Here is a 16,426-nt window from a genome sequence, read left to right as displayed (position 1 = left end):
AGAAATTTCGAAAGCGTGTTCTGGGTACTGCGTAGCTTCCAATTGATCAAAATGAACAACATTGTAATCCATGGGTGACATAGGCATAGCATAAAGAGTTTCAGAAAACTTAATCGAGCCAATGCCACGAAAATACCGAAAATGCTTTTTAAAGCTTCTTACGTCACGATTGATTGATTGATTGATTGATTGATTGATTGATTGATATGTGGGGTTTAACGTCCCAAAACCACTATATGATTATGAGAGACGCCGTAGTGGAGGGCTACGGAAATTTAGACCACCTGGGGTTCTTTAACGTGCACCCAAATCTGAGCACGCGGGCCTACAACATTTCCGCCTCCATCGGAAACGCAGCCGCCGCAGCCGGGATTCGAACCCACGCCCTGCGGGTCAGCAGCCGAGTACCTTAGCCACTAGACCACCGCGGCGGGGCGCTTCTTACGTCACGAACGAAGATTTTGGCACGAATTTCAAAATTAAAACTTCAACCTTGATTTTAACTATCATAATGAACTTATCACAATGAATAAAATGACATTAAAGCTCTCAGAGTTCAGTTTGTCAATCTAAACAGCATCATCGTTCCTCTTTAGTGTGCCTTTAAAGCGCGGCTTGAGCAATAAATATTAGAAAATCTTCGCGAGAAACAAAATGAAGAGAGAGAAGGAGGGTAGAGACTAAGAGAGAAGCATGCATACAAATACACAAACCCATCATCGCATACCAAGAGTCTCGCCGTGACGTCAGAGTTCGTTGCCGTATCAAGTATATACATGCACACATACGGCTCTGTCGAGAGAGGTTATTTCGGGAGTCGTATAACGCCGCATAGAGGTGCTTATAGATGGGAAGGCACGTTCGACTCTCGTGTATATGTATCTGTTGCCTGCCGATCTCTCTGCTACAACTGCAAACTGCCCTGGCGAGACGGCGGACGCCGAAGTGGCGCTTATTAAATCTGTCGGCCAAACAGGCCGCTTACGAAATGGCACTGCAACCTTCCTTCTGAATGCGCCTGAGTGATATCCTTGATACGATGACGTCATACGCCCACGTGAAGCAAATAAAGCACGAAGCAAAGGAGAACGGTTTTGCGTTTGATCGCAATAGGCAAAGCTGTTTCACCTGTAATAACGCTGTAGGATCACGTTCACGTTTTCACAGCAACGCTTACACAACGTGTAAGTCTCGGCACGAGTTGTTTTTTTAAGTACAGAGAAGGGATCCGAGGAAGACGAATAGAATATACGAACACACTTTATCGAAAGAAACGAAGCCTACTTAGGAGTGAGTGTATACATGCATGGCTGGTCCCGAAATAGCCCACGTGACCGGCACTCAATGCACTGCTCAGCGGGTTCCATGTTCACCGCAATTGAACGGTGCTGAGACTTATTACGCAATACACGAAAGTTGGGTTTCCCTCAAGCCGTCCATGTGGTTTGAGCCACCTAACATTCTTCACTATTCTTTTATGGAAACAAAGAAATGAGGTATTTGTCCGAGTTGTTGCTCGATGCTAATTAGAACAGCGATGAAGTTCTTCACAAAACGTATATAGGGTGCGTATCGTATAATCTTCGAAGCGTTAATCTAGGAAATGCTAAACTTACAACAGGCGCGAAGCTTAGAACCCATCAGCAAACGTTCTCTTTTGCATATACACCCAAATTCCATTACCAAGGAAGTCAGCATAAACAAAATCAAATAAATGTGTTTAGAAAATGTGGGTAACGATTTAAAGTGCTAGGTACTCTACTAAGAGAAAGCATAAAGCCGTCCCGTGAAATTGTGTAAGTTCGCATTCTTCGTTTATTCAATGAATTTTCAAAACCAGTATATACCCTATAATGACAAACAACTTTAAACGCAATGATATCAATAATAAAGGTGCAGCTTTTGCATACAATATATGCCTCGTTATATTGTGAAATTTGACAACTACATGACTGTATACGTTACTAACGCTATTTCAATGCGTGCCTGGTCTTTTTATTTATACCTTGTTACAAAATAATGCATCCATTCTACGGCAGTCCCCATATCAACATTACGGTACCTTGTACTTCATACGTGTATCTATAAATCCTACGCTTATCTTGTTATGAGTGCACTGAAAACTTCTTATATTCTGTGTAAGACTTCAGAATGCGATGCAAGTAGGTGGAAGGTTTCAGCCGAGCTCGCATATGTACGTCGAACGTTTTTTATATAATTATGAACACGTAATAAAATATTGCAACTTTATTATAGTTAGTGACAGCAGCGGCGGAAATTTATTTTCTCACTGTCATATTAAATACTACACGTTACACGTCACAAACAACTCAGCCGCTACCTTCGAAGTAAAGGAAAAAAAATCACGGCATACCCATGAGGTGAACGATGACGAGTAGGGCGAAGTGGGACGCACGGACGGAAGCACGAACGGACGCACGGACGGAAGCACGAACGGACGCACGGACGAATATAAGGACGGAAGCACGTTTGGACTGACGGACGCTTCGGCGCACTCATCATAATTCACTGCGTGGACATGCTGTGACACCGTCTTTATTGACATGAAATGCAACGCAACTGGCTACTACGACGACACGGGTCGTACAACCCACGGCGTAAGGAGCTTCGCCTTTAAAAAAAAAAAAGCTTGCTTCCACGAAGTCATGCCCGTGACGCAATACGTAAACACTAACGCACACACACTGCATTTTCTTTACGAGCGCCGACGCAGGTCGGACGTTAGTTTTACCCGTGACGAATATCTCGGCCAGACCGATACGCACGCAATAAAACCGTCCACTTCTTGGCAGCCTGTCCTGATTTCTAAATAAAAATTTCTCGCTTGGATATATATAATTTTTTTCTCAAGAAAGCGCCGAAATAACGGTGAAAATAAATCCCCGTCCTGGCCGATAAAAACTCATTTCGAAAACCCCAACCCCGGAACATTTTTTTTATTACTATATATAGCACCCGCGCGACCTTGAAACGAAGCCGTCCCGTACTGAACTGATCTACTTTTTCTTGCAAATCTAATTTTCTTTAACTTTTTTTCTAAACTTCGGAACGGACCCACGCAGTTTGCTTCCATAATTTTACGAGTCTCGTGTTCGGGCAACAGCAAACGCTGAATGCTTGTAAAAAGAGGCTCAAAACTTCTTCCAGTTCTCTTCGAAAAAAGCGCGGCAAAATCGTAAATATCTACGCATCGGCAAACAGGAAACGTAGCCGTTTGGGGTGCGTACGAGCTATAGCTGTTTCATTTCTTGGTTGTTCTCTTTTCGTTCTCGACACCACCGAGGCGCCGACAGTGGAAGTGACCTGACAAACTGGCCACGCGCCAGAAATATGCACGCACACCGATGTATAAAGTACACCACGTTGCCGAAATCGGGGCTATACATACGTGTTATACGAGCGGCTCCGCAGTAAATAAAACGGCGATGCAACATTCGCGCTGACTTGTGCGACGCTGTGTACGACATCTCAGTCACTCAAGACTTGAACGCAGTTTCTTGTTGCTTTATTCAATTAATAAATGAATGAGTTTCTTCATTTATCAGCTAGGTATTGTTTATTGGTTAATTCAATTAAAATGCCGCAACTGACAGACAATTTGCAAGTCCCCGATCTTGTGCGGGAACATTCTGGTGAACTTTTACGAGTGGACATTTTATGTCAATGAATATCTGGGTCTCCTGAACTTTCCTGTCGAGCGGACGTACGCTTGTGTTGAGGTGGTCTGAACGCTGCCAAGTGTATGAAAAAACAGTTGGTACATTTTGTGATTGTCCATACTACGTATCTTGAAAGAAGTGCTGGTTTAGACGCTGGAAGAAATCGGTGCATCAACACTTCGTAAATGTGGTATTTTGTCAGCAGTGTGTGATAAGACACAATCATCGACTGCCATGAATAATAGCTTAGCTTTTAAAGACGATAGTCCTTCTTGGGGACCTTCGACGCAAAAATTTTGGTCTGTCTGTCTACCTGTCTGTACGTTTGTCTGTTTGTCCACTCTTCACGGCACCAGGTACTTGAAACGGCCGACCCCATCCACAGCACCCACCAATGTTGCTCAAAATTTTGCGTTCATAGTTGTGTAATTGTCAATTAAAAAGCAATTATTGCGCATGTCTGCGGCACCGTAACAACACGTATATATTCTGCATGTGCGTATTTTACCAGGAAGGGCATACATAGGTGATTTTAGGAAACGTAGCGCTTATCACGCTGCACTGACCATGCAAAGCTTGCACGAAAAGGCGAGTGTTTTCAACGCTTCGCTAAGACGAGATGGTGGCGGCACCTACCACTCGCCTTGCGTTCTACACCTTATCACCTCTGAGACGGGCGCGCACACCCGTCTCAGAGCCACGCGCTTCGTTTTCCAAGAAAACTGCCAGATGGCGCTCGTGTCACACGCGTGACGTGTCTTGATGCGCTCGTTCGCCTCCGCTGCACGCTCGAGGCACTCTAACGTAGCGCCCGCAGAATACCATTCCCCGATTTTCTTGCGCAGAGCATCAAATAAATGCTTTGCTCTCTCTCCACGCGCAAGATTATCGTCTTTCGACGACATTTGCAGATTAACATGCAGATATGTGGCCAATTTTTTCTATGGGCGAAGTACGTTAGGTTCTCGGCGTGCATCGTCGTCTGCTGCTGTCGTGGCGGTCTATTTGCTTGAGCGCAAGAGGAAGGGCTACGCCACCTCAGCGCTCATTATGTGGCGAGGTAGAGCGAACGGCACGAAGCTATACTGCGACGAACGCTGAACAACGGGAACACACTTTCGCGCGCGAAAGACAACGCCGACACAGGCACCGTTTGCCAGTTAGTGTATCGACTGGGAAAACTGCTCGCATCGGCTCGCGCTGCACAACCGCTCGCCGTTGAGGTTGAGGATGTTGTAGGTAGCCGGCGAATCTAGCCTTACGTAATTTGCATGCAATTGCCCCACCCGGTTTTCTCTTTGCTAATTGTAGCTAATGTCCTTCGTTTGTTGTTTAACTAAGCACGAGAAGGCTTTTAAAATAAAAATTGTGCATAGCGCGACGCAAGCGTGCATAAGACGGCGGCCTTTGGGCTATACCACTTGCAGTATTGTGCCGGTACTCTGTCTCACTGCACTGTACCCCAAACATAATTGTCACTTATCACCAGTCACACGCGAGCACCATAAACACACCATAAACAAACACCGTAAACACAGGCTCTTGATGACCGCAGGTTTTGTCCACCAATGTGCCTTAATAGCATCGGTGGACAACAAGAGCTTTAGGAAAAAGCCTACTGACTTTCTGTAGCTTCATTCCCTTATATGGCAAAATACATTCAAATATATGTTCTTTTCAGCTGCGTAAAAATTATAAAACATTCCCTTGCACTTTATGCACGTTTATTTTATGTCACAAACGAAAGATAGACTTTGAAAAGAAATTGAAAACGTGCTTTCAGTTTCGACGTTAGGAGCTGGTAAATTAGGTGGCCGGAAGTTTTTTTGGGGTACAACGCTTGTGACCTTGAAACCGTCTGTAGCCACTGAATTATACCACTTTAAAGGTCTGATACTGCGAGCAGTCCACGAAGGCTTGCACAGGAGATCACGCTACCTCTACGGTGCCCCCCTAGTAGCCTGATCGACCAGACCAATCGTCAGCATCACCTGAGTTCTTTTATGAATGTTTATATGCCAACTAGACTTCGCCGAATTGACGACGCTTCGCTTTAACGTTTGTGGTTAGGTGTGGCATTCACCAAATCTTATTCCCTTCACATTGGGATGACCAATAACGCTCTGCGATGCCTGTTGTTGCGAGGAGACGCTGTACGCCACATCCTGTGTGACTGTCTGGTATATGACGTTCAAAGACAGTCACCATGGCGCGTCCTTTCTAGAGCACCGTGACAATAAACGAATGCCTGTTGAATCTATTCTTAATGTCCACAGAGGACATCGCAGCTGAAGGCGACTAAGGGTTTCCAAAAAGAATTCGCCCCGTAACTGCATGTAATCTGCAAATGTCGTCGAAAGACGATATTCTTGCGTGTGGAGAGAGTAAACAAAACATTGATCGGATGCTCTGCGCAAGAAAATCGGTGATTGGTATTCTGGAGGAGCTGTGCTGGAGTGCTTCGAGCGTGCAGCGGAGGCGAAAGAACGCATCAAGTTACGTCACACGTCAGACATGAGCGCCATCTGGCAGTTTTCTTGGAAAACGAAGCGCGTGGCTGTGAGACGGCAGGTGATAAGGTGTAGAACGTAAGGCGACGGGTAGGTGCCACCATCGTCTCGTCTTAGTAAAGCGTTGGAAACATTCGCCTTATTGTGCAAGCGTTGCATGGTCAGTGCCGCGTGATAAGCGATATGGTCCTTAAAATTACTTATGTATGCTTTTTCCAGTAAAAGACGCACATGCAGAATGTATACGTGTTGTTGTGGTGCCCCAGACATGCGCAATTATTGCTTTTTAATTGACAATTGCTCAAGTATGAGCGCTACACCTTGAGCAACATTGGTGGGCGCTGCGGATGGGGTCAGCCGTTTCAAGTAACCGGTGCCGTTAAGAGTGGAGAAACAGACAAAAGTACAGACTCACAGACAGACCAAATTTTTTGCGTCGAAGGTCCCCGAGAAAGACTATCGTCTTTAAAAAAGAAGACATTTCTTGTACAAGTGGCTGTGACAACGATGTCTCGTAGGGCGCGAGCATGAAGGGGACGTACGTAACTGGCTGGACGTTTAAGTGTGGGCTGTTATTTGATATCTTACTCTCTCTCTTCACACTCTTTTCTCTCCCTCTTTTGATCTTCCCTTTCCCGCTCCCTCATGTAGGGTAGCAAACCGGCTTGCCTGAACTGGTTAACCTCCCCGCTTTTCCTTCTCAACCATGTTTCCTCTCTTGACCGTCCACGTCACTTTTTGCGTTGCTGAACAACAGAAATTCGCAGCGTTCGCATTAAGTAAAAGCGGGCTGCATCAATTCACCTCTCCCCGCGTTTGCCGTTGGTGGGGATGAAATGTCAATTCCTCCGAGCTTCACCCCCTTCCCAGGTTTATTGCAATAGCAATTATATGGACACTTTCGCATGGATTTCGCCACCTGAATCGGCATCGACGTGGGCATCGGCATCATGAACTGTATATGTATATGTTTAAAGAGGTTTGAAGGATGCCGGTTATTTAGCGAGGTGTCGAGAAGCAGCGATGACATAGACACAGAATTAGTAGCGGAAATTAATAAATAACCAAATTATTTATTAGGCTAACCAAAACATTTTTATAACAACAGCAGTAACTACGCCAGCCGTTCTAAGTCGACCTCGCAAGACGATTTATTCTGCATCTGCGTATTAGAGTGGTTCTCTGAGCATACTCGTTTTTTAAGCGCACAGAAGTGAACACCAGATGCGAAAACATCATACTAGGTAATTATTGCATATGCCCACGACTTATTGCTCTCCCCATCACCAACCTCTCATCACTGTTTTCCCCCTTTATCTTTTCCACTGTACGGTGTAGCAGGTTAGAGCACACTAGCTCAGGCCGACCTTTCTGCCTTCTAATAAATTGTATGTCTATGTCCGGGAGTTGCAAAGTGAATGTAGATCTATCTACCTGTTTGTATTGTTTCGGGACTGTCCACTATAGTTAACGACGTCAACTATTCTGCGAAGGAAGAGCTGTAGTCGACGCAACACATGTGCACCAACGTGTTCTTATATAAAGATAATAATAATAATAACTATTTATAGAAATTTACCCTTCGAAACCATGACATGAAAATTCGAAATGCCGCAGTGAAGGGCTCCGGAAATTTCGACCATCTGGTGTTCCTTAATGTGCACTGGCATCACACAGTACACGGGGCTCTACAAAAGCCTCTACCGAAATGTGACTGCCCCGGCCGGGGTCGAACCGGCGACCTTCGGGTCGGCACCCGAGCGCCTCAACCACAGCTCCATAACGGCAGTGTTATATGCAGGTAATTAAAGAGCATCGAATGAATGGATCGATAAATTAGTGAATAGATTTAGAGCGTGCATACAACAGTCACTCTTTATGAATTTCCCACAGCGCGATCCCATCCAAAACCCATTTCCTTCGCACAAGTGGCGAAGCTGTGCGCGCCACAGCCAGGAACATCCTTTTCAAGATTATGTTTTTTATATATCTTTTACGACTCTTCGCCCGACCTTCCTGCAGCACAATGTGCTTTCACTGAGCTCGTCCGGGCGACGCTGTGAATACCTTTCGATTCGAGGAGCAAGTAGCTGACCCTGTCACAAGCGACGTGGCGCAATCAGCCTCCATTTATGCCTAGCAACGCCGCGAAGAAGCGTATTGCGCCCCAGGAGCTCCTGCCGACGAATAAAGCTCGTAAAACCTACTGACAGCTTTTTCGTTGTTGGTGGCGATTCTGTTATAGTAGTGTGTGGTTGTGGTTAGGGTGCCCCAAGTTGTGAAAGAAATAGTGAAATGAGAGAGAATGGTGGCAGAACGTTCTCGTTCGCTGGCCTAATCTACGGGATGGGGAAAAAACGCGAACAGAAGAACGAAGACAAGATAACAGTTGGCCTAGTAAAAAACAAAAACAGAAGACAAAAGATGTGGGCGTGTGAAACTACACTCTTCCTAATAGGCATCTACCTAGTGAAAATCTTAAAAGCATACGTTCTATTGCATGGACTCTAGTAAAGTTCTTTCATCCATCCATGCACACGCTCCTTTATGAGTCCACCTACGACAGCCCGATGGTGAAAGACCTTTTAATTTCCTTCTCATTCAAATATGAATGAGAAGGAAAATGAGAAGGAAAGGAAGGAAAATATGAATGAGAAGGAAATATAGTTAGGCCCTCTCCCCACTTTCAGAAGCTTTCTGCCCCTAACGTCCTTTCTCACAGTCTCCAATATCGGAGGCGTTTCAAGTCTCCTGCACTTCACCTGGTTTTGCATTGCCTCTGGGATCGGCCCAACTTTCACCCAGTGACGACGTCACAAGATGAAGTCATCGTGGTACGCCACGTGACGTGGCATCGCAGTGACGCCATAACTACGTCATAGACTGCGGTGACCGGGGACCTAGAAATGACGTCCCATGGACATGATTTCCTGCATCTCTTTGCGTTGACGACGACGCCAACGGTGTTCGCGTTTCGCGTTCAATGACACATCTACGTCAATTGCCTTAAAATGACACTAAAAAGCGTAACAATGTTTTTTTGAATATTAGCAAAGTATAACTTTGCGAATCTCTAAAAATCTTACCGCGACACGATGCTTGGTAAGTGAGAAAAGGCGCGAAAAAAAAATGCGTGTGGAGAGGCCAGCCACCTTGAGACTGCCGCGCCAAACACGACGACATTGAAAGTGTCCCCTGTTTCACACGTAGCCTCTAATCAATAAAAATGAAGTTTATTCCCAACTGTGGGTGCTATAGACCTAGCATAGATCGCACTCTCAAAATGGTTGATTGGGCGAGTTGGTGATACATGACTAAATATGAAATGGAAGCGCACAACGTAGAAGCAGACGGAAAGACAGGGACAAGCGCTTGTCCCTGTCTTTCCGTCTGCTTCTACGTTGTGCGCTTCCATTTCATATTTAGTGACGCACTCTCAAGTTGCGTAGGAAAGGTAATGGAGAGAATGATCTTGGCCAGGCTTGAATGGTACCTGGAATACTATGAGATATATCCGAACGCCATGGCTGGTTTTCGCCGTCACCGATGTTCGATCGACAATGTTATAGATCTCGTCACGTATGTCCAGCAACAAAAGGCAGGTAAACGACTATCTGCAGCCATGTTCCTTGACGTAAAAGGAGCATACGACAACGTTCTTAATGACGCCATCCTCAAAGCCATTGAGTCAGTGGGCCTAGGCGGGCAACTGTATTGTTGGACACGCAGTTATTTACAAGGGCGGACCTTATTTGTGAACACTGCAGATGGTCCAACCTCCCAACACCCAACGCATCGTGGAGTCCCGCAAGGTGGCGTCTTGAGTCCAACCCTCTTCAACCTCGTTCTCATTGGTCTTGTAGAACAAGTACCAAGTGTGGTCAAGTTATCCATGTACGCTGACGACATCTGCGTCTGGACGAAGCTTCAGAAAATTTCATTGAGGCAATGTCATAGAAGTACGAAAACACGTTTGAAATTTTCTGACGTCACACGGGAGGTTTCGCCGAGAAGTTTGAAAATGAAACTTAAATGTTGATTTTTTTCCGCTAATAATAAAATTACGATAGTGAAACGTATCAAACTGGAGTTCCTGAAAGTAAACCAAGCTATTGTTTCTCTTTAGTGTCTATTTAAGTAATGCCTGGACCGAGTTGTGGTGCTACGATGTTTACGTCGGCGTTTCGGAATCGACTGGTTCCGAAGCGGTCTGTCGTAAACAGGCTAACGTAGCTAATGAGGACAGCGGCAATGAGCTTGATCGGTAGTTTCCTCGTTACAGCAGCAATCACAAGCCCCGCCACCACCAACCAGTGCAAGTAAGAATGCTAGTAAATATGTGTTGTAGAAAGCGTCGGGGCAGTAGCATAAGTAATGCTAAAGAAGAAGTAGAAGTAGTAGTAGTATACCAGTAGTAGTAATAGTAGTACTCTTCTGCCAACTTAAGAAATTTTTTCACGCTGCAAAAAAAAAAAGAAAACGTCATGAAATACCCAACCTTTGCAGTCGTTCTACGCACTAAAGATGGTGCAGAACCACACCTAAACATTAATTCGGTGATCATAATTATATAACGTGAGTGCATTCTCATTAAAGGCGGTAACAGGCCTGCGCGCCCTTTCCCGTCGACATGACATTGCCAGCCTATCTCTATTACACAAAATGGACCACAGTTCCCTCAGTCATGCACCTTACTTCTCAATACCAGCTCTTGTACATAACATGACTCTTCTTAAAAGTTTCTCACCCCCAAACTCACACTCTCACCTTCTCGTCTTCTTTTACCACGCCCCATTGTAGACTTGAATGGTTTTCCCTGCATCGTCACCAACCCAGAAGCTTTCATTGAAGCTATAAGAGCTCATTTCTAATCCTGAATGGTCTAGTGAAATGCGTTCTTATTGTACTCCCACCTCCACAAGGAAATAAAGTGGAATTGAAAGCAGTGCCCATCCATGCCTGTAAAGATAATGCGAAAAAATGGAAGAAAAGGCCGGCGCACGGCAGAGGGCGGTACTTTATTTCTTCCTCTATAGCTGAGGGTGGACGTGAAGGAAAGATCCCGTAGGTTTGACCGGGTGCATCGAGAAGAGACCCAGCCGCCCTAGACTGGAAGGGAAAGAGGTCGGAGAAAGTGGAAGGAGGAGAGAAGAAACAACAAGATCACTGAACAATTCACGAAGCTTCAATGCGATGGCGGTTACTTTGTTTCGCACAGTACCGTGTTCGCGTACTACCAAGTTCGGGCCTACCGCGTACGGACACACTGCCGCATTCAGGCCTAACGTAATGTACCGCGAAATAAACCGCTATCCTAGCCCGAAGATGGGCTCATGTTTCGTGTCGTAATCTCATTTTTAAATGCGCAGCACTTTTGGGATGGCCCGGCGTGTTGTACGGCCCGTGCAACTGGTGTGGTGTGATCACGCTCACAGTAAAGGACTTCCACTTGAAGTTTGAACTTTAAGCTTATGGCCACGTATATACGTACAAAACACGCAAAAGGTGCGTATAGGCTTTTATGCGCAGCTTGGGTGGGCAGGTCCCACCTTTTTCTACAAAAATGGAAGCAACATGACAAGAAATCGGCCAATGGTTGATCCTTCGCCTGTGACGCAGTGATTTCATCGCGATAGCAGTTATATAGACACTCTCGGCAGATTTTTGCCGTCACCGTCATGTCCAAAGTATATATATATATATATATATATATATATATATATATATATATATATATATATATATATATATATATATATAAATTGTGAAGAAGAAAGAGCATCGTTGGCAAGCAACATCGCCACCGCTTGGGTACTGGGTGCTGGGCTTCGCTCGCTCGGCTCGTGCTGATCATCGCCGCCATCTGCTTGACCGTTGCTCTTGCACGATCGTGTTTCTTCGTAGGACCACCGTTCCAGCAGTCGCCAATAAACCCTTTTTCAATTGGTGGAGGTGCTGGGTAGACGAGAGGACGGCGGCTGCTGCGTGAAGGGAATCAACGACAGTTGCCGAGCTACTTCTTCACGCACGAAGTCTTTAATCTCTTGCAGGGTTGGTGAGTGGTCGGGAACAGAAGTGAGACTGGAGAGCGAGTCGGCGTGTGAGGAAAATGGCCGAGTCAGGGCACGCTGCTTGCTCAACTCGTCGAAACTTTGACACAAAGTGACAAGTTCCGCAACGGTGGCAGGATTACGGGCCAGGAGCAGCTGATATGCACCGTCATTTATCCCTTTGAGGATGTGTTGAATCTTCTCCGACTCGGGCATGGCGTTGTTCACGCGGTTGCAAAGACCAATAATGTCTTCGATATAACTGGTGAACGATTCAGATGGCTTCTGTGCGCGAGTCCGCAAGCGTTGTTCGGCTCTGGACTTGCGGACTGCGGGTCGGCCGAAAACGCCAGCAAACAGCGTTTTAAAGATGGACCACGTCGTAATGTCGTTTTTGTGGTTGTTATACCACATTTCGGCCACGTCAGTGAGGTAAAAGATGACGTTAGTCAATTTGTCCGCGTCATCCCACTTGTTTGCGCTCACCAGTTCGTAGTTAGCGAACCAGTCTTCCACGTCGGTCTCATCAGCTCCGCTAAAGACCTTGGGCTCTCGCAAACGAAGAACGCCGGGGTTGCTGGGGGATGGAGTGGAAGAGCCAGGTTGCGCGTTGTTGGTAGCCATGATGGGAGGTAGCGTTCGGTTGCGCAGCTCCAGGTTCAGGCGACGGCGAATGGCAGCACCCAGGTTCAGGCGACGGGGAATGTCAGCACCCTCCACCAATTGAAAAAGGGTTTATTGGCGACTGTTGGAACGGTGGTCCTACGAACGGTGGTCCCGTCGCTGCCCAGCAGCAGCCTGTGGCCATGCCTGTTGCCCATGCGCCGGCTATGCAGCCCGTGGCCGCGCCTCTTGCGTATGCCCAGGTGGTACGTAGCAGACCTCGCCAGCAGCATTTGCCACCCATGTCTTCAGTCGCTCCTCACTCCGCCCCTTTTTCGACACCTTGGGCCGCACCACGAGTCAGCAATTCCTGGCGCACTCCTGACAATCGACCGATCTGCTACGCCTGCGGTACTCCAGGACACGTGGCACGATATTGTCGCCGTCGCTTCCAACCACTCCACGACACTACTCGGCCGTTACCGTATGACCCACAGCCCATGCACATACCTGCTCCCTATCCCTCACCGCAGTATAGATACACTAACCTTCCTGAGTCTCGGTCACCCCAGCCTCAAACTCACTCTCCCCGCTCCCCATCTCCTCGCAGGCGATCACTGTCCCCAATGCGTCCTAGACCCGCTTCCTCCAACCGGGAAAACTGAACGCCGCAGTTCCAGAGGCAAGAACTGCGCCGTCGTCGAAATGCTCAAGTCCTCGCACTTCACCAGCTAACGTCGTCGCTATATCTGTCGATGGTGTTTCTACCTTTGCCCTCGTCGACACAGGTGCTGCCGTTTCTGTTATAGCCGCCCAGCTCTGCCGCTCCCTACGCAAAGTGACCACGCCGCTCTCTGGACTATCGCTTCGTACAGCTAGCGCACAACAAGTTCGACCTCTCGGCACCTGTACGGCCCGCATATTCATCCAAGGCTCTATGTACGTTGTCGAGTTCATCGTCCTTTCGGTGTGCTCGCATGACGTTATCCTCGGGTGGGACTTTCTGTCAAATCCTCATGCCATCATCGACTGCGCACGCGCTGAAGTTCAATTTTCGCACCTGTGTGACGAACCTTTGCACGAAACCCTTGAGCGGTCGCCAAAACTTGTCGTGCGTGAGGACACTGAAATTCCGCCAGCCTCTCTTGCCATTGTCCCGGTTTGCTGCGATGACTATAATGATGCTACAGTAATGTTTACACCTTCCGACATTTTCATGAGCCGCAGAGCCGTTTCCTTGCCTTTCGCTACACTCGACGTCACTGCGGGCCGAAGCAATATTTTCGTCCACAACCCCCTTTCTGCACCGCTTACGCTACTTGCCGGCGAATGTCTCGGTCGGGTGGAGTACCTCGATTCCTCTTTATTCCTTAACATGCCAGACGAATCGTGCAGTAGCGCCTCGACCGAACTTCATGCCCTTTCCCCACTGGAATGCTCATCGAGTGACACCTTCTCGAGTTCCATCGCCGACACCTTAAGTGCCCATGAACGCGCCGAGCTTCTTAATCTCCTCCAGCACTTCGCGAATTCATTCGACGTTTCTCAGCCGCAATTGGGTCGGACTTCCGCAGTGCACCACTACATTGACACCGGTTCGCACCAGCCATTGCGTCAAAGACCGTACCGTGTCTCTGCTGCAGAACGTCACATCATCAACGACCAGGTCGAAGAGATGCTACGCCGTCGCGTTATTCAACCATCGCACAGTCCTTGGGCATCTCCTGTCGTTCTAGTTCGAAAGAAAGATGGATCGATTCGATTTTGCGTCGACTACCGGCGATTAAACAAGGTGACGCGGAAAGACGTCTATCCATTACCGCGCATAGACGACGCCCTTGACAGCCTCCAAGGAGCCGAATTCTTCTCCTCCTTAGACTTACGATCTGGATACTGGCAGGTTCCTATGGCAGAAGCTGATCGCCAGAAAACTGCGTTCATTACACCAGATGGCCTGTACGAATTTAACGTAATGCCATTTGGTCTTTGTAATGCTCCTGCCACGTTTGAACGACTCATGGACAACACACGGCGTGGACTGAAGTGGTCTGTGTGTCTATGCTACCTCGACGACATTGTCGTTTTCTCTCCCGATTTTCCTACGCATCTGCTTCGGCTCCAACTGGTTCTGACGTGTTTAACCAACGCTGGGCTCCAACTGAACCTTAAAAAGTGCCGCTTCGCCGCGCGAGAGCTCTCCATCTTAGGGCACATCGTCTCCAAGCATGGTGTTCGACCCGACCCTGCAAAACTGCGAGCAGTCGCTGAGTTCCCGAAACCTACTACACTGAAAGAATTACGCAGTTTTGTCGGACTATGCTCGTACTTCCGGCGCTTCGTGCGAAATTTTGCATCGATCATGTCACCACTGACCAACCTCCTACGCGGTGATGCAGACCTTTCATCCTGGTCTTCTGACTGCGACGTCGCGTTTGCCACGCTCCGTAGTCTGCTAACATCTCCCCCAATTCTTCGGCATTTCGACCCAACAGCTGCAACGGAAGTTCACACAGACGCTAGTGGGGTTGGTCTAGGCGCCGTCCTCGCCCAACGCAAGCCGGGATACACCGAATACGTCGTCGCTTATGCGAGTCGCACACTTACTAAAGCTGAGGCCAATTACAGCGTCACTGAAAAAGAGTGCTTGGCGCTAGTGTGGGCGCTTCGCAAGTTCCGCCCTTATTTGTACGGACGCCCATTCGACTTGGTAACGGACCACCATGCACTTTGTTGGCTCGCCACATTGAAAGACCCTTCTGGCCGCCTAGCTCGGTGGGCACTGCAAATCCAGGAGTACGACATTCGTGTCATCTATCGCAGCGGACGCAAGCATTCTGACGCCGACGCCCTGTCGCGTTCGCCTTTACCTCCCGACTCGGCCTGTGGAACCACTGGTACCAACTCCATCGCATCTCGCGACCTCGACACCTTTACCAGTGAACAACACAAGGACCCGTGGATCGCTTCCCTTTTTAACTGTCTTTCTGGATCGTCAACCACTACGGTACCACGATCTCTCCGACATCAAGCTGCTCATTTCGCCATTCGTGATCGGCTGCTACACCGACGCAACTACGCCCCCGAAGGTCGTAAGTGGCTCTTGGTTGTCCCGCGCAGCTTGCGATCACAAATCTGCGCCTCCTTTCACGACGATCCCCAATGTGGTCATGCCGGAGTTTTCAAAACTTACGAACGCATTCGCCATCGCTTCTACTGGCGCGGAATGTATAATTTCGTTCGAAAATTCGTTATGGGCTGTCCTGACTGTCAACGCCGCAAATCACCGCCTTTCCACTCATCCGGTGCGCTTCAACCGCTTCCGTGCCCTGCCAAACCTTTCGATCGGATCGGAATTGATCTCTATGGCCCTCTACCGACAACATCAGATGAAAATCGGTGGATCATAGTCGCTGTGGACCATTTAACACGCTACGCTGAGACCGCCGCCCTTCCAAGTGCCACTGCGCGGGACGTAGCATCCTTCATCCTTCATCGCTTCATACTACGACATGGTGCACCTCGAGAACTACTAAGCGACCGAGGTCGAGCCTTCCTATCAGAAGTCGTCACGTCTCTGCTTTCT

The 16,426-nt window shown here is 47.8% G+C and overlaps 1 protein-coding gene across 2 annotated transcripts in view; it reads right to left on the bottom strand.

The window, feature by feature from the left end:
- Window positions 1-16,426, bottom strand: part of LOC142767461 (uncharacterized) — a 203,417-nt gene that overhangs the window by 137,744 nt on the left and 49,247 nt on the right. Inside the window, exon 4 of one of the 2 annotated variants that reach the window (XM_075869177.1) lies at window positions 11,190-11,299. The exons of the other annotated variant lie outside the window; for it this stretch is intronic. Coding sequence (XP_075725292.1) covers window positions 11,221-11,299 — 79 coding nt within the window. The 3' untranslated portion in view covers window positions 11,190-11,220. Of the gene's footprint in view, window positions 1-11,189; window positions 11,300-16,426 lie in introns of those variants that run through there. 2 annotated transcript variants of the gene reach the window in all.

The sequence above is a fragment of the Rhipicephalus microplus genome, chromosome 7 (assembly GCF_043290135.1).
Source record: "Rhipicephalus microplus isolate Deutch F79 chromosome 7, USDA_Rmic, whole genome shotgun sequence".
NCBI classification, from domain to species: Eukaryota; Metazoa; Arthropoda; class Arachnida; order Ixodida; family Ixodidae; genus Rhipicephalus; species Rhipicephalus microplus.
The sequence above is the reverse complement of the archived record's forward strand: the minus strand, read 5'-3'. Positions and strand labels throughout refer to the sequence as shown.